Here is a 17,664-nt window from a genome sequence, read left to right on the forward strand (position 1 = left end):
ATCATGTACGACCACATCAAAATCGAATTTATTGATTTCTATACCCAATGCAAACACGAAGTCAAGTAGGTCGGAGCCGCAAACATTCGGCAAAAAAAAAACCAATTTGAAAAGGAGTTATCGACCACACTGGGAATTCTCATCCTCTCCCAAAAATTAGACTAGGAATTTTTAACAGGGCCTGTTCCTTGTAGCAATCGCCACACCCCCAAATAGTACGGCATACGTTTTTCAAAGTAGGTTTCACATTAGATAACCGCAAGCCTATTCCAACTATCTGAACAACAAATTGCACCATAAAAAAAAAGCAAATATCCTTTCCTCGCACTCCTCCCCATTCGGCCCGTTCCGCCCGGTTGCTGTTGGACCTTTGTAAACATTTGGCCGCCGAAAAAATGCGTTCATCCGTTCTGCTTAGCTAATATACGGCGCTCAATCGCTGCACTAAAGCACAGGCTCCTATCGACCAGACCAAAAGATCAGCCGTTGTGGGAAAAGGTAAATCGATCAAAGCAAGCTACTGCCACCGCTGCTGCTATCTAGTGAGTGTTAGATGGCAGATTTGACCGTCGAAGGATTCTTATCGGCGTGTTTCTATTGTAGCAGTGGTTAGTAGGGGCTTTGTGCGTGTCTGCCCTTTCGTATCGCAAACGAAGTCAGCAGAGAACGGGCAAGGGAGAGAGGGAAAAACCAAGCTGAGAGACCAACACAGTGAAGAAAACAGGCAACTTTTGTTTTGTTCCGTACGCTGCAGCGTTACTTCTCGTTCGTTGCTGGTGTGTCCGCGCGTCCCTTTCAGCTTTGCTGGCAGTACTACTACCGCCTGCTCACGGCAGACGGTCGCTACCGCTGCCTGCCACTGCCTAAATTACTGTTACTGGAAGCCTTCTTCCTCCGGGTGCCGTCTAGCTTTGCGGCAGCAACAACACTCGTTGTTAGCAGCACGGCCAACTTGCTGCTGCTGCTGCTGCCGTTGTTATTGTTGCTGCTGCTGCTGCTGTTGTTGTTGTTATTGTTGTTGTTGTTGTTGTTGTGGTGGTGGTGGTGGTGGTGGTGCTGCCGCTTGTGGCAGCCAGCAGCATAAGTTGAGTTGTTGTTGTGTTGCTCGTAGCAGAGACTGCGGTGTTGATTTTTGTTGGTGACGGACAGAGGGAAGGCCCGACGGCCGGCTGAGACCGCTGCTACGCTGCCGTCGCTTTGGAACGCAACGAAGGCGAACCTGTGCCGCTGCTGTTGCTGTTAACTCTCGTTGTTGACTGCTGTGGAGCGCCAGCCAGCCAGTCAGTCGTTCGGCCTTAGCAACCAACTAGGCACGACAGATAAATCGTCATCTTTGCTGTGTAAGTACTGCTAGCACTGCTGCCGTTGTTGCAGCAGCAGCAGCAGCTTTCTCAAACGTCGTAGCCGACAACGCGCTGCTGCTGCAGCAGTTAGTGCTGCCCCTTGGGCTTGTCCTCAAACAGAAAGGGTAGACAGGGGCAAAAACAACTGCCGTCAGTAGTTCAACTGCTGCTGTTGCGGCTGCTGCTGTGACAACGACTGTGACGACAACGTTTGAACGGCCATTACGCACACAGAGCAAATTATCTGTCTGCCATCAGCTCTTCATTCGTTTGTTCGTTCATAAGTTAGGACAGCTTTAACTAATTGATTCTTGTGTAGAAAAAAGTGGTGATAGAAGGACGTGCTCCTGCCGCCGCCGCCGCTGCTGTTGCCGCAGCCACACATTCCTGCCGCCTTTTGTCCCCGTCCGTCCAGTTGGTTGATCTGTCTACGAATTGAGTCAGAGCTGCAATATCCACATACCACTATAATACGATTACAGGAGAACTAAAACAGGAGCGGGGACTGATTCAGCGAGTTGAACAAAATAACTAACGATAGCAAACAGATTATAATATAGTCAGCGTGCCGAAACAAGTCGCTAACAGCAGTCAAGACTGTTCAGTGACGGCAGTATACGTTGCTGGAGTCCGTGCGCAACAACGCAAGTGTCGTTACCACCATCGCGAAAGGTGAGTACATGAGCAAAAATGACTGGTAAAAAAAATTGGGGCTGTTTGCTTCGTTGGTTGGGTTCTGAAGTTACTTGAGATAGACTTTCGAAAGGGAAGATAAAACGAAAGCTAGATCGAGCTCTCGTGGTTGTTGTTAACACAGTATCATATTCATAAATGTACGCATAACATCCGACGAAGAGTGACTGGGTGGTAACTAAAGCTGATTCCTAAATTCATAAATACACCGAAGTAGACGGACTGTCTGGCCGTTGTGTCGGTGCATCCTCACTTTCTCTCCCTCTCTTTCTCTGTCATTGTTTCTCTTTCTAACTCTCATATATATGTGTGAGTGTCTGTATAATATGTGCTGTTTGGTAGGAAAAAGAATAACAGCTAGGCTCAGGAGGCGGACAATATTTAAAGTTGTAGTGTAATACCGCAGTTAACGGGAAGAAAGAGCTACTGTTCGATTCCTAATGAAGTAGACGACCTAACAGTGGTTTCGTGCTTACCTGCTGGTAAGCAGTTACGATGCCATTACCAACGGAAACTAACGACCATTTTGATTTTGACAAGGAACTGACAAGTTGCCTTGTTCCCGTTGGCTGTCGCGCTACTCTTGGTAATGAAGGTTTTTACGTTCAAAGCTTCGCATCATTGGGGAGCTTGCCAACGGTGAAACGGTGAGAATTGCTTCTCTTCCTACCACTGCTATGCCACTGTGCTAAAGTATTGAAGACATGACTACTACGGAAAGGACAAAACGCATTCGAGATGGATCTGGCGGAATAGGGCAATATAGTCTAGCCAATCCAACGGTCCTAAAGGTTACCTCTTTAGTTCTTTCATTGTACCAATTGAATATACAAGACGGGCGATTTACGCTAGTGACATCGCTGTTGATCAACTTCCTTGTCAGGATAACCCGACGTCCTCGTAGTTGACTAGCTCGAAAGCACCGAGTAGTGCCGTGTGCTTCAGCTGCTGCTACCAACGTGCCTCATTTGTAGTCAACGGGACAGACTACAGCCATTTGTTTTGATCTACACAGCCCAGTGATGTCGAAGTTCTACCTTCGATTCAGTCTACAATTGTAGTAAGATTTGGAAAAATGGTTTCATAACCTGATGTGACAGGCAGTATTGCGAGCTCTATTCAAACAGCGTTCCCAGCGCTATCAGATGTAACAGTATCGCAAGCAACCAGCTGAAAAAGACCGCTTCAATCGAACCGAACAACTGACCTGTCGTTGCGTTGTAGTTGAGACAAATCGGCGCTCATCGTTCGATGCCTTGGCATTGTTCAGTCACGACAATAGACATAGCTCCTATCGCCTTTCTATGTATGGGTCGGTGTTAATAAGTTGGCGACAATGATTAAGAACGACACTTAGTTATCAGCAGTATTGACTTTTTTGTCATTCGTGTTTGTTTGCTGCTTCAAGCCGTCTCATCTTGTCTGGTAAGCAAATCGATAAGTTTTCCAGCGCTGCTGCCGACGCCATCGCTGGCTGGATCGCCGACTGGTTCTTTGGTGGTTTGCTCAATATGTATGTCGAGTGGCGTTTGCTATGGACTCGAATGCGATAGGAACTCCAGTAGTCAGCATGCCAATGCAGCAACAGTATTTTTTAATCCCAGTAATTTTGTTTTTAACGTTTTTGGAAGAGCGCAGGAATTGCATGTGTGTAGTATAGTCAGCAGATACTTTGCTGAGCATGAGTACGCAATGATAGATGTGTCTGTGGGTTTGTCGGTGCCTATGCGTAGATTTGTGCGTAAATCGAAACTGACTATGACAACGGCTCGTTCTACCATTGATTGTCTATCTGAAAAGGTTTGACACTGCTTGCCAGTGCAACTGAAAATATTGTAAAATAGCTATCTACGGCGAACTAACGGTTGCCATAAAAGTAAGTGAATGAATGTTAGAAAAACGTATCTTTACTAATGCTTCGGGTGGTTACACGATGTCGAATACGATTACAGTTGGAAGCATTTTGTACCCGTTTTTTGGGGGCCTTCCGTGTTTGTTAATACCACTTGTGCCAGCCACTTAACTTGATTTTATCGTTTCAGACCTGCTCGTTGTTAAAGTCCCTCATTTTGTTATGAACCGAACTATGGAATTGGTTATTTGTTTTTTTTGCTGGCGATCATAGCAAGACGCAAGTCCAGTCGGAACAGTCGCTTTTCCCGTCACCGTCAACTGGCATTTTTGTCTACTTAAAACATGTATATCTGGATATTTAGGAGTGCACGCGCAGAGACGAGCCGCACTGTTTTTCATTCATTAATCAAATTCATGATTCTATTGTCAAAAAAAAAGAAAATTAAGAACATGCCTTTATGTTGCAATAATTGTTGCCCATAATGTTGCCAGCCCTTATGCCTCATTGTGCAGAGAAATTAAATCTCGCTTAATTTTTCGTGTATTTTTCTTATTATGATTCCAGTCACTCATAAAGATTTTCTATAGATAGTATTCTGGGATCGTCGCTCCATATGTCCGCTATTGTTCAATTCCTGATGGGTAAACTGCTCTTCGAGTCACCGACAGGTATATTAATCAAAGAAATACACGAATCCGATGAACATATCAGATGGTAACTTGTGGGTCTCCGGATTCGATAGCTTTGATCGATGTGTACCTTTCCGCCATGTGGGAACAACAATATTTCTCTTCCTAGATCCTCTAGCTGTAGAGAGTCGAATCAAAGTTTTTATTTAAATGAATCGAGAGCTTGACATTACTTCTCGCTGAGGCTCTTGTCGTGTGATTGATTTTTTTGACAATTTTTCCGAAGCAAAAGAAAATGACTAGAAATCTCTACCAACTTGACTAAGAACTAAAAGGTCAAAAGGTTAATGGCAAAAATAGGACGGTAGACAAGTAAACTGTTAATTTCTAAATTTGTGACCCAGAATAGGGTCGTTGTCGGATTTACTTTGTCCTTGAACACACACCCGTTTTTCGAGCTACGTCCATCGCTTCCAATTGCTCGAAATTCAATTTCGGAGGGTGAGATATATGGCCAACCTATAATCCGTGTATTGTCACTGTGTTCGTCAGTTGTCGATAATCTCCCACTTAGCAGCACGAAAAAATACTTCAAGCCGGCTCTCATGATATTGACGCTACACTTACGGCTAAAGGAAGATGTGCATGCTTGCAGCTCATTGTTATTCGCGAACCGGTAGCTTTTCCCTTATGGAAAAGTGTCCATAGCGAATTTCGTACGGCCACTAGTTACCCAACCGCTGCAACAACGACTATTATTACTGGACTAGCCGCGTTGCCTTCCTAGTCGCCTCTGCAGCAGCGTTAGCGCCATTGTTGTTGTAGTCATCGTTTTTATTGTTGTTGCGGCTGCTGCTCCTGTTGTTGTTGTTGTTCTCTCAGTACTAAAGATGGCGATTCCTTTACCAGCCATCTTGGTCCGGCCTCGCCTCTAGGCTTACGTTCCAGCGGCGCAGCATTCTGTGTTATTCCGTAGCCTGTAGATGGGACGACGTATTATATTCATTACGAGACAGTGTCAATGCGAGAGGGATTCAGTCTACGTGCATATACATGTGACGCGAACGCGTTATCCTAACAGCTTCGCTGTTCGCCAGCGCCTCCGCTTTGTCATGACACAGACACCGTATGGCAGCAGCCGCTGCAGACATATTTTTGGTGGTTGTACAAACGTGCAGTTAGTACAAGTACGGCATTACAGGTACAACCGCGGGCAATGGTAGGCTAAAGTGAGATCGATTATTCGACTAGCCAGATCATCTTGTTGGGTTGACTTGTCGATCAAAGACTATAACAGTAGAGCAACTGATCGAGATCAAGCTTACAGCAAAGGGCTGAATTCTCTACTGGCATTTTTTTTTGGCAGTCACTGCCACTATTGTTTCTGTGGACGACGTCTGCCATTGACAGCTTCTCCGCTGGTGGACGCTAGCGGCGTCATGACAACAGCCGGATAGATCGGATAAGGATAAATAGACGGACGAGCGGAAACACAAAAATCAGTGTTCGTCCGTTGTCATCCTTATTTTTCCCTATTTTTCGTCCATTATTTGACTTCTTGTTGGCTGATCATCGATAGTTATTGTCCTCACCTAATAATGTTAGCCTTCGCTTTCTGTGCTCCTTCGCCTCCCGAGAAAAAGAATAACAGATTGTAGCCGTCAACTACTGGTGAATGGAATCGCCTATACTCGTACAACGTTCCCAGCTTGACCTACGTTGTTCCGAGACGAAAGAAGGACAGAAGGGAAGGATTTGTTGGCTCAATAAATCGTAGGACCGAAGAAACGGGACAGACGAACGATTGAGTTTTCATAAATTATTGTATTGATTGATAGATATGGAAAGTATCCATTTCGGTGCGACGCATATATAAAGGATGGTTCGTTTTAGTCGCTAACAGTACTAAAGGCTATTTTTGAGCTATAGCTAATCAGTCATCTTAGACGATTTATGTTTAAGACACAGTAATTTAGATGGTAGCATATAGTTGGCTGTTAAGTGTTGGCCACTGTAACTGAGATGTTAGGAGACCTGATCAGTGATTGTGATTTTGTTTTTGTAGAAAAACTAGCAGAATTCAGGGTCTCTTTGATCATTTAATGCGAACTCTAGTAAGACGATGTGCAATTGCTACACTGATTTTCGTAATTATAGCACAGCATTTGCAATGGATAAGTTAAGCGTCTAAGTTTAAGCAGACGTCAATGAATTATCGACTGAGAACTGCCGTTATCTTAGCCATTTAACATAACGGTCAAAGTGATAGCTGTCACTATCACTGGCAACCGTTTGGCGTACCGTATTGTTAAACATAACCCATTTTATAACCCACAGTGCAGCTTATTGTACAGCACGTACATCCGCAGCTACAACAGTTTGTTTCTGTTGCAATTTCGATTTATTCTGAATTTACCAACAGCTGTTACTAATATAATAGCGTAGAGCTTACTTGCAAAAACCTTCTATTTTCGTACAAATTAGGGGTTCCGTGAAAGTTTAGTAGAAGTATACGGTTCTCGACCATAAGTTAGATCACACAGTCATAGTGACATAGTAAAGACTCGATTGGCCATTTCATATCATAGGCTTGTTCCGTTACTGGTCACTGATGGCAAAGTGGTCGTTGTTCCTTTCAGCTAGTGAGGATGGTTTCCCGTAAGAGCTAGGTAGTTCAGTTACTTAAACGAGGGACCTGCTTCGACTTCATTGACGTAGCAAGCCTGCAACGCCAATGGATTCTGCTTATTAAAGCCGGTATTCTCCCTTGGTATATAAGTTGACCGGCCGTCCTGTAGAGTCCATCGTGCGCTGAAAGTCAATGGACAGCGTCGATCTCAATAAACGTTGCGATGTGCGTATGTGCACATGAGGGTAATACTCACAGTCCTTGGTTGCAGATCGTACCAATATTTGCATGGTTAAAAGAGGGTCAAGTGGTGAATGAGCTTCAACGAATTGCGTCAAAAAAGAGAAATATCATTGACGATGAGTTGCTAATTTTCCAGTTGGATGTATGGGCTTACCTAATTGTCCATTACCGAGACTACGCCAACGACATGCGAGCGGTGGCTATCACTGACCAGAACTAGTAATAATAATGTATAGCTTGTCGTGTCATGTACTTTTTATCAATGCTATGTTCTAAATGCTGTAGAATTGCCTCGTAGAGTAGGCCATACATTTCCTTAAATGACCACTTTGCGGCGTTGAATAGGCAAACACAAACAATTCGACTGCAGGGTCACTCTATTTAGGCTGTAATTATATAGAAGTGGTACTATATTGGCAAGTAGAAATATCATCGAACGAAGAGGTCATGAGTAAATGATGAGTTCGGTTGGTTAAAAACTGTCCCATGTGAATGCTTTCCGTGATGTTAAGATAGTAAATAGGAACTACATTTTCAAGGTGTCTACATACATTTTTTATAATAAATATTAAGCGTACGTGAACTTAGACATTGTGCTTTGAAAATCACTTTCTCGTTGGGCTCAACTGTAGACTTATTCAATGACACTAAGTTTGGTTGCTATTAGCTGACCATTATCCTTGCACTCTGTATGGCTTGTTTAATGGGTGAAAACATCAATCGTCTTATGAATGAGTAAATACACTAGCAAATATATAAAGCAGCATATCCTATGCGACATATAATGATGATCGAATTGTGCTATTCGAAGTTGATGGCACTATCGATAAAAAAAAAAACGAGCAGTTTCGACAGATTTATTACTGTAAGTGTCTTATTGCGAAAACTAGGTGCTATTAAGTAGCAGCAAACATTCAACGAAGTAGTTTATTTTTGCGTGAGCTTCAACGTTTGAATGATTAATGAGTCCACTTAGTATTCAGCTTTCCTAATGATAGCTCATATAAACCACTTTGTGCTGAAGGGCTTTTAATCATATAAAGGCTACTTGCAATATCATTCATTCTTCAGCTCTGATTTCAGAACTAAAATCACTAGTATACAAATGAACGCAGAAAAGTGTACAGATAGTGCCTTTGAACTATCATCTGTACACTATTCTCGTATGCGAACCGCTTATATTGAGTACGTATGTGGCGTTTCCTTTGAAAAGTTGTACTTGTTCTTCCCTATATAGCAATCCTTATTTTACTGCTATACGGTATACCTTAGCTTTATGCATTCAATCTATTGTATTAAGGCAAAATCGGTAGCAAGTCTTCTTGTTCTCGTTTGCTGACCCGTCTCATTTTGTAGAATGGACGCCTTGTGGGAGGTGTTGACGCCGGTCAATGTCGTACTGTCGATAGTCATCGTGGTACTTACGTGGAAGCTGTTCGGGCCCAAACGGGAGGAGCCGGAGACTGCCAAGACAAAACCACTGCCCAAGATGAAACGGCGCGATATGACGGTAGAGGATCTCCTAAATTATAATGGCGACCCGGCCAAAAATGATGGTCGCATACTTGTCGCCGTTAACGGCACCGTTTTCGATGTCACGCGGGGCAAGCACTTCTATGGGCCTGGTGGTCCTTATCACGCGTTCGCTGGTCGGGATGCGTCGCGTATGCTAGCCACGTTCAATGTGAGCACGCCCGACGGGCCCGTCAAATACGACGACCTATCGGACCTGAAGAGCTCGGAAATGGAACAGGTTAAAGAGTGGTATCTGCAGTTTCGGGAAAAGTACGATATCGTTGGCAAGCTGCTAAAGCCAAATGAGGAGGCGACCGAGTATTCAGATAATGACGAGCCGACAGACGTCTCCAACACGTCGCCGGCAAAAGAACCAAAGGAGCAAGCGCAGCTGGCTAAACAGGGGGCGAAATAGAATTATGCTATCTCCACGAAAACTTGATGTTAATCCAGTCCTAACCAATCCCTACTGACAGAGCCTGAACATCCAGCACACCCCACTCGTGTTCTAATACCCCCTAATTTTAATGTCTTCCTATTCCGCCTTTCACAGTGGTAGAGAGTTTTTACTGCTCTAACTGCTACTGTTGCAATCGCTCGACCATTCATCGATCCTCAGAATTATCCTAGAAACAATTTTCAGGTATTACCCTGTCTCGCTCGGTTAGCAGCGCTTTAGGCTGGTGTATCCACGCCCCTTCAACATGCAAACCGCTTATTCTTGGCCGGTCCCGTCCGGGTGAAATAAACAAAAATGATAGCACATACTAATACATGGCACGATGGGGGTGATGGGAGAGAGGTGAAATGGTGATGCCAATAACACTACATCTACACCAAAGGGTATATCGTGTACAGGACGACCTGACGAAACGCAAAATACCCATGTAGATATGACGTTATTGTTCTGATGTGTCCAATGTTGGCAACAAGTGAACAACGCCAGGTGCAGCTAGTTGGGCTGTGGCCTTGAAGAGATGCACTATTAATGGCGGCTAGATTAAGGCCACTGTCATCAGTACGATCCCTACCATTATAGCAGTATCTCGATTCCTTTCTATGATATGTGTATGTATTAATAGCATAGATAAGTAGGGGCGGGAAGTAAAATCGAGTATAATAACATTGGATGGTATAATGGATCATGGCAGTGTAAGAAGACCCACTTTATATAATAATTATTATTAGTAATATTCCTAAGAAAATATCACTAGAAAACTAGCAAAAAAATCATAGTAGTGGAGGATTCACTAAAAGGTGACGATTATTAAGGCGACAAGAAAAGGCGGAGGTAGAAGTTTAGCGGTGGTCAGACGCTAATGGTTGAATAAGAGCTGAATAATTGCCACTGTACTGCGAATATTTTTACAATTATGTAATCTATTAACTATTCAAATTGTCATGTCGCTACTTGTTATATACATATATTTCTAGAAGCGTTACGACCTCGCCTTACCTACGTTTTCTTCAATGGCAGAAGCTGTATAGGCTGCCTGTAGCAGTTAACGACCTCTGCTAGCGGTTAATAATTTAGGTTGATAACGTGTCCGCCGTAAGATTTTAGAGAGAAACAAACAAAAAATTATATATATATATAAGCGGAAGCTGTAACTTTATTCTGGTAACTTTGGGAAAAAGCGACAGAACGGTAGAATCAAATAGATAATTATAAAATAAAAATTGATTACATGTACTGCATAAGATACTTGAGTGGGATAAACATTTATCAGAGCAAGTACGGGATGGAAATACAGGAGCATTTGCGAAGATCTACTGCTATAAGAGATGCATGATTGATGGGTCTGCTCGGTAGACACAACCTTTGGCAACGTGGGGACCCGTTGGGAAGCAACTCTTGACAGAGAGCGATGCGTCGTTCTAGTCGTGGCGACGTACAGCACACTTTCAGAAAGGATGAAGAAGAGGCAGGCCTGACGAGAGATAACAGATATGTGCAATCAAATTCGACATCGACGGCAAGGTGCATCACGCACATAAAAACATTCTCGTGTATCAAATTAGCGGAAACTGACAGGTGGCGATTTTATGCAGAAGCGAAAAGTAACTAGACGGGTCTTGTATAATCACGCATGAACTAATTAGCCTCTCGGAATTCGAAACCAACGACAGGCGCACGGGCCTCGGTAACACACGACAGAAATATTCACGAATGGGTACTTCAAAACCGGATACCTCGGAGTTTTAGTCGAGATCAACATTTCAGCACAGAGAGGACAGACTGTGTCCAAATCAACCGATTCGTGTCTCAGCCATAGCCATCAACGTCACTGGAAGATACATATATATATACTTAAACATGAGGTACATAAGTGAAATACTATTGCATTGGGCTTGTTAGTAAAGCAAGCAGATACTTTCTTCCACGTGATGTAATGATTGAACTGAGGATACCTCGCACGGATGAATATAGAGAGCTCATAATTATAACACTCAAAATACTAACAAGTAACGCTATTTAGAGGAAGGAGAAAACTATAAAAGGTGTTCCTGTTATGCCACCAAATGCATTCAACCTGGTGAACGTAACGATAATAATAACAATCAGGCAATCAACATATAAAAATGTATAGGAGAGTGGCAGAATTTTAGACTATATATATATATATATATATATATATATATATATATATATATATATAACTAAAGTTAAGTTCTTAAATTAAGCATAGGCAACATTCTCACAGTTGATGCTGATGGAAGAAGCGGCCTTTAAAAACAAATTCCTCTTGTACAAGTCGTAGTGAAATGGAGGTGTTTATGCACTAAACAAAAAAACAATACGAAAAACGTTTGAACAGACAAAAAATCGAGAGTTGGAAGTTTCTGCGCATAATTATAGTAAACAGATTACTTTAAGAGAATGTGAATGGAAAAATAAATAAAAGAGCATTATTAAAAATACGATAGAGATGAATGAGAAAAATATGAGACGCAAAGTGACAACTGGGCTGAGTAGCCCACAGCTTTGTTCATTTGAGTTATGCAATGTCAAATGTATTATTGTATAAGTGGTCTGGATACTCTATGATCAACTATCTTCTCTCCTCATCAGTACTCTATGTTCAGCCATACATCTTCTAAATTTGTTCGAACGACAAATATTTTACCGACGCTATCTCTTGACTGTTTGTTTGTTGCTCCTCCCTGAGCGAATTCTTTGCTGTTAGCTTTTAAAAACGAAACTCTCATTCATGCGTAGTTAGATACGGATACCTCAATGTTTAGACACAAATGCACTCACGCACACATACCGACACACTGAAATGTTCCAGTTAAGCAAAAAAAAAAAAAGAAAAGCATCTAATGAGCAGTTTTTTCTCGCGGCGCACAGATGGGCCCCTTGTCAACTTGAAGATCGATTCAATAAGACTGAAACAAAGTTATATATACAGGACAAATGCAAGTGAAAAAGGTATTTATGGTGGAAGCAAAAAAAAAAAGCAAATGAACTGAACACGAATGCTAATGTCAGCGAATAGAACAAAAGAAAAGATGTGTACGCTTGTAAGTAAACGGGACTGAGATACCGGTGGAAAACCCGACAAAGCAGAGCGCGAAAGATCTACCGATATGCGAAATGGCCGTGGAATCGCACATTCTAAGATAAAACAATAAATATAAATAAATATATATATACAAATATACTTTTCGTATCAGTTGCGCGTCATTCTTATGCGAGATATACTATTTCGTGCATAGAATACTATCCGATTGGTGATTTTGTTTCGTATCAACTAAGACTAAAGGGTCTTAGTAAACATCTTTAAATTGTTCGCATAGTTTATGCGTAGCTATCCCAATAAATTGATAATAACGTTGATATACAGTTTGCCACAAATACCAATCTCGTTTTATTGCAGATTCCAACCACATGCTAACGATTATTTGAACATAATTTGTAACAGTGTTCGATAGAGAAGCATTTCGCTATGTCCATAAGGGTTATTGTATAAATTTAAACCCGCTGTTCGTAGACGATCACTGATCAGTTATAAAGTCCTTTTCAACTCTGATAGTATCACATTTACTTTAGGGAATCAAGCTTTAGAAAACTAAGCTTTAGGGAACATATTTTGTAGTAGGTTGAGAAACAGTTCATAGTTTCATTGATTTTGGGCGGATAGATTATACTGGTGTCCGGTATTGTCGATCTGACTTTCAAGCTGTTGTCTCATGGATGACTTCCCACTGAAAGGTCAGCCAGATATGCAAAAAATAGCTAACAATGAAAATTAGAAAAAATTAGAGGTTTTCTTATTCTTCGCTAGATATGTAGATTGATCTCTAAGTAGGCATCGGGGTTTTCTTGCAGGTCAATGTAGTCGAGATCAAGAAAGGCCAAGAGCTCTATGAACGATACGAAAAAAGTGCACGAATAAGGAGCTACTCTAGTTTTACCGATTTACTTAATGGGAGATTACTTTGTAGTGGTTTCAACTGCTGAGATCCTCTTTCGAAGAAAGTAAAACGGTATGAAAGTCGGCAGTAAACTTTATTGAAGGCAACAAACGTTCGTGGGAAACAGACCGTGTTGTCATCTCATAGGCAAATCTTCCTTTGGCAAGCCACATCGTTTTAGAGGACAAAATTGTCTGGGCCGTAGGACACGATGCGGATCGCGGTGGTTGGTTGTGGCCATGGGGAACTCGAAAAGATGTATGGTGTTCTGGGACGCCTGGAGGCCACAGGAGGTTTCCAAATAGACGCGCTTCTCATTTGCGGAGATTTCCAAGCTGTCCGCAATCAGCAGGTGGGCAAAAACTTCTTAAAATTTTCCGCCAACTTATCGCTAAAGTAATCAAGATGTATCAAGATCATATATCTTAAAAGGGAGCTCAAAACAAAAGATAAATGTTCTTCTCAGCTGCGTCAACATTACAAAAACAACTGCTAGTTTACGATTATATATATATATATATATATATATATGCTTATCATAATATGTAGGAGTTTTATATGTTATTGCTGCCTAAGGTTAACTACTGTATGTGATTTTGGATAATCCTGTTTCAGGATCTACTTTCGATGGCAGTACCAGAAAAATTTCGACAAATGTGTGATTTCCACAAATATTATAGCGGAGAGCTGAAGGTGAATTTTCCGATGTTTTTAAATTAGGTTATCTATTCTTTGTAAAATGGTATAAGGGCAGTTATCTGTTCTTGTATTACTCCAAACATTTCAATAGTTCGACTATACTGCAACTGTTATGTACCATAATACTTTTCAAGAAAAGAAACGGTTTCCTAAGTATTTATGAAGGTAATCAGGTAATTAGGTTGTTAAAATAGTAATAGATTACTTATTTGAAATTAATACTCCAAAATGTGACGACGATGTGAATGCATATCTCACCTATGGCGCAGCTCTTTTTGAACGAACACTTTGGGCAAGCTAATCAATGTGTAATCAGTTAATTACTTACGTTCAATAAAATCTGGATCTAATATTTATTTGACACAGACAGTTCTTAATGATTTGCTTACGATTAGGCGCCTATTCTCACGATTTTGGTCGGAGGCAACCATGAAGCTTCCGCGTATATGGATGAGCTTCGGTATGGCGGATGGTTGGCGCCCAATATCTATTACCTAGGTACAGCGGGCTGTGTTCGAGTTGGCGACCTTCGCCTTGCAGGTTAGAAGCTTTTTTTACATATTTGTTCTGACTATTTGTCGTTCTTGCTTTTATGTGTATTACTTAGTCGAAAGGCTTAGGCACGATAAGTCTACTCTAACTGTATCATATGTTCAACGTCAGTGACTACCCAAAACCGTATTTAGTACCTCTGTATTTCATAGTCGACACACCAAAATGATTTTCGAGCCTGTGTCGTTTTTCGTTTAACAATTTTCTGCACCCTGCATAGAACATCTACAGTAAAAGATTGGTTTGGGACCTTTCAGGACTATCTGGGATATACAAAGGGCACGATTACTTGAAGGGTCGCTTCGAAAAAGCCCCCTACGATAAGCAGACGATCCGCTCGACGTATCATATTCGTGCGTTGGACGTGTGCCGTCTGATGGCTTTAAAAAATGTGGACGTTGTCATGTCACACGATTGGCCTCAAGGTAAGATAAGACCTTTTTTTTTTTTTTATAGAAAGAAGAACTAACAAGACAACCAGGTCCAATTCAGTCCAGGCATAATGATTAACATTGAGGACATTGAAACGTACATGTTATGATGTTATCTTAATTCACATTTGCGAAGCTTAAATTACGATTTTGCTAACAAATAGTCCTAAATCTAGTCGTTATCGGATTCTAAACGTATTGCATTCGATTGCCCATGAAAAACTTTGAACCTTTGAAAAAATGAATGCTCTTGGATATTATATAGCCATTTAACAGATTTACTTCAATTTGAAACTAATAGCTAATTCGCTGTTAAATAGGAATCTGCGAGTTTGGTGATGAAGAATGGTTGAGGCGTAAGAAACCATTCTTTGTTGGGGATTTGGACTCTGGTCGACTAGGCTCTCCACCGACACGAGAGGTACAAGGAATTAGCAATCATATTATCGTAGCGAAATAACTATCCTTCAGTTCCATGTTTTCGTTCGTACGTCCTACGAAGGCCAGGTGTTATGAAGCCTAATTAGTATTGTACATTCTCACATATGTACCGAATAGTCGGTGAAAGCTAGAGGGATTCTTACCGGTTACGCTTCGGTTGCATTCTCGGAGCAAGAATCGCCGGTGAACACATACAATAGTCTTGAGATACTTTTGAAGGCAAGAACTCTACATTTATAACTTCAGCTTAGCAGTAACTAGACCTTTTGCACACATTTCCAGAAATTTCAAGCATATTTATAATAACACATCTTAATAATGCACTTACCACTAATGTGATATGTTGTATAGATTGCATACTGGACACATCAAAATCTAAATCTGGTGAAATTATGATTCCGAAGTCCGTGATGGGCTCGCTTAGCGTAATTGCTTCATTTGCAAATTAACATTTATTTGCTCGGTCGCCTGAACAGATAATAGCGCTTGTAATTACTGGTTCAATCAGGTGTTTATCGATCCGTAATTTATCAGGTTGCCATCTACTAGTAAAATCTGTTGAAGGCTCTATGATTCAAGTGATTAGCATACAGCTAGTGATCTTTGAGCTGCTCCTGTAGATACGATGTAAAAAAATTTATCGAGCTGTTACCCTCCAGGAAAAATATGCCACGACTCAAGTTCCTTCAACTGTTCATATAATTGCTTTCTAATCTTCTTGGGCTTAAACGAGTTTCAATCTTTGACGTTTTCCGACACATAGGTACTGGATGCCATTCGACCTCGTTACTGGTTTGCGGCACACTTGCATGTCAAGTTCGCAGCGTTAGTACCCCACGCCGACGGCTCTGAGACCCGCTTCTTGGCCCTCGACAAATGCTTACCTAACAGAGATTTTCTTCAGGTAAGCCAAACACCAAGCTTAACCTCAGTCTTGCATTTGAAAGGAAAACATAAAACTCGTTAATAATTAAGTAGAAATATTGAAACAACTAAGTAGAGATTTATGAATAGATGTAATCAAGAAATACTATAATGGTTAGAAAAATTTTAAAAATTAATGCAGGCCAATTGAGTTTATTGGCATCCGTCATATAGCTGCAGGTAAGACCGACTGATTCGCTAAAATAATTCTTAACGAAACCATTAAATCTCGCGTATATGATAGGAGCACACGCAGAGGTTATTCACAGTTTTAAATTGCCTTTCATTAGGTACTCGAATTAGCCGGCGAAGCAGGGCCACTGCGCTACGACGCTCAATGGTTATGTATCCTTCGAAAAACTCGACACCAAGAGAGCAATTCTCAAGTGAATTCCTATGAGTTACCTACGGAGGGTCAACTTTTGGTGTCGGAAAACGAGATTGATGCCCTGCTTGAAGAATGGGAGTCAGATTTACGGGTACCAGAAAACTTCGAGCAGACAGCTCCTCCATTCCAAACCAATGCACCCCACGGACCAGTTATTATGTATGAAAATCCTCAAACAATCGCTTTTCTAAAAAAGCTCAATTCTACTGAGACTTGTGGGCCGCGCAGTATTATCGAGATTGAGGATTTTGTTGGAAAGCCTTCGGAAATCTGTCCTGAAACTGAAGGCTCTGTGGATGACGCTCAACAGCTTCCCGTAGCAATGGAGCCTCCCTCAAGTGGGAGAGACACGAGGCTTTTCGCAGAACAGACGCCCCGAGGAAAGATGATTAAACGACGAAACGCCAGTATGTATAACAACGACTAACTGTGCTACCACGCGGGCTGCATTCAAAGAGCTGTAGTTTATGTACATTTCAGACACGACATATTTTGTCGAAAAAGTGTTCGGTTGTAGATTTTTTGTTTTTCATTTCCTTCATCATCGTATGAGCATTTAATAAAAACTATATATTATAGTGTATAGTAAAATGGAACGTAGATAATACCAAAACAACATGTCCTAAGCTCATTATAAAGGTAAAGACGAGATGAGAAGTGAAACCGTGTATTGCAGAAAAAGCTACGTGCTCGCAAGGTGTTATTTAAATAAATTAAAGATATTAGCCGATTATACTGTAGTGATTTACCAGAAGATCATTATTGAATACTTAGTTGTGTGGCGTTTCATACGTGGAGTAAGAAGGAAGAGAAAAAACGAGCAAAAATGTAAAATTAATTTTATGGAAGGATTGCTGAGCTCAACAAAGTTCTTATAGGAACTAAAGCAGTTTATTTTCGTGA

General features: G+C 41.4%; 2 protein-coding genes across 7 annotated transcripts; both read left to right on the forward strand.

Moving 5' to 3' along the window:
- Positions 1 to 1,199: 1,199 nt before the first annotated feature.
- On the forward strand, positions 1,200 to 12,581 carry LOC111252982 (membrane-associated progesterone receptor component 2-like). Of its 4 annotated transcripts, none has more exons than XM_086993729.1 (2): positions 1,200 to 1,340; positions 8,749 to 12,581. In XM_086993729.1, the coding sequence occupies exon 2, from the start codon at positions 8,750 to 8,752 to the stop codon at positions 9,320 to 9,322; it is 573 nt and encodes a 190-aa protein (XP_086849855.1). In that variant the 5' UTR covers positions 1,200 to 1,340; position 8,749; the 3' UTR covers positions 9,323 to 12,581. The 4 variants fall into 4 exon arrangements, with proteins under 4 accessions (XP_086849855.1, XP_022667451.1, XP_086849857.1 ...); XM_022811716.2 differs by lacking the exon at positions 1,200 to 1,340 and adding an exon at positions 1,875 to 2,015; XM_086993731.1 differs by lacking the exon at positions 1,200 to 1,340 and adding an exon at positions 3,321 to 3,461.
- Positions 1,202 to 17,491, forward strand: ldbr (lariat debranching enzyme). 3 transcript variants are annotated; one of them, XM_022811707.2, is made up of 8 exons: positions 1,202 to 1,340; positions 13,241 to 13,678; positions 13,942 to 14,019; positions 14,421 to 14,565; positions 14,835 to 15,002; positions 15,329 to 15,429; positions 16,213 to 16,353; positions 16,664 to 17,491. In XM_022811707.2, exons 2-8 carry the CDS (start codon positions 13,538 to 13,540, stop codon positions 17,186 to 17,188), a joined length of 1,299 nt encoding a protein of 432 aa, XP_022667442.1. In that variant the 5' UTR covers positions 1,202 to 1,340; positions 13,241 to 13,537; the 3' UTR covers positions 17,189 to 17,491. The 3 variants fall into 3 exon arrangements, with proteins under 3 accessions (XP_022667442.1, XP_086849844.1, XP_086849843.1); XM_086993718.1 differs by lacking the exon at positions 1,202 to 1,340 and adding an exon at positions 1,876 to 2,015 and having other exon boundaries at positions 13,430 to 13,678; XM_086993717.1 differs by lacking the exon at positions 1,202 to 1,340 and adding an exon at positions 1,877 to 2,015.
- The last annotated feature ends 173 nt before the right edge of the window (positions 17,492 to 17,664 follow it).

This window comes from Varroa destructor, unplaced genomic scaffold (assembly GCF_002443255.2).
Source record: "Varroa destructor unplaced genomic scaffold, Vdes_3.0 BEIS01000006.1, whole genome shotgun sequence".
In the NCBI taxonomy this organism is placed as follows: Eukaryota; Metazoa; Arthropoda; class Arachnida; order Mesostigmata; family Varroidae; genus Varroa; species Varroa destructor.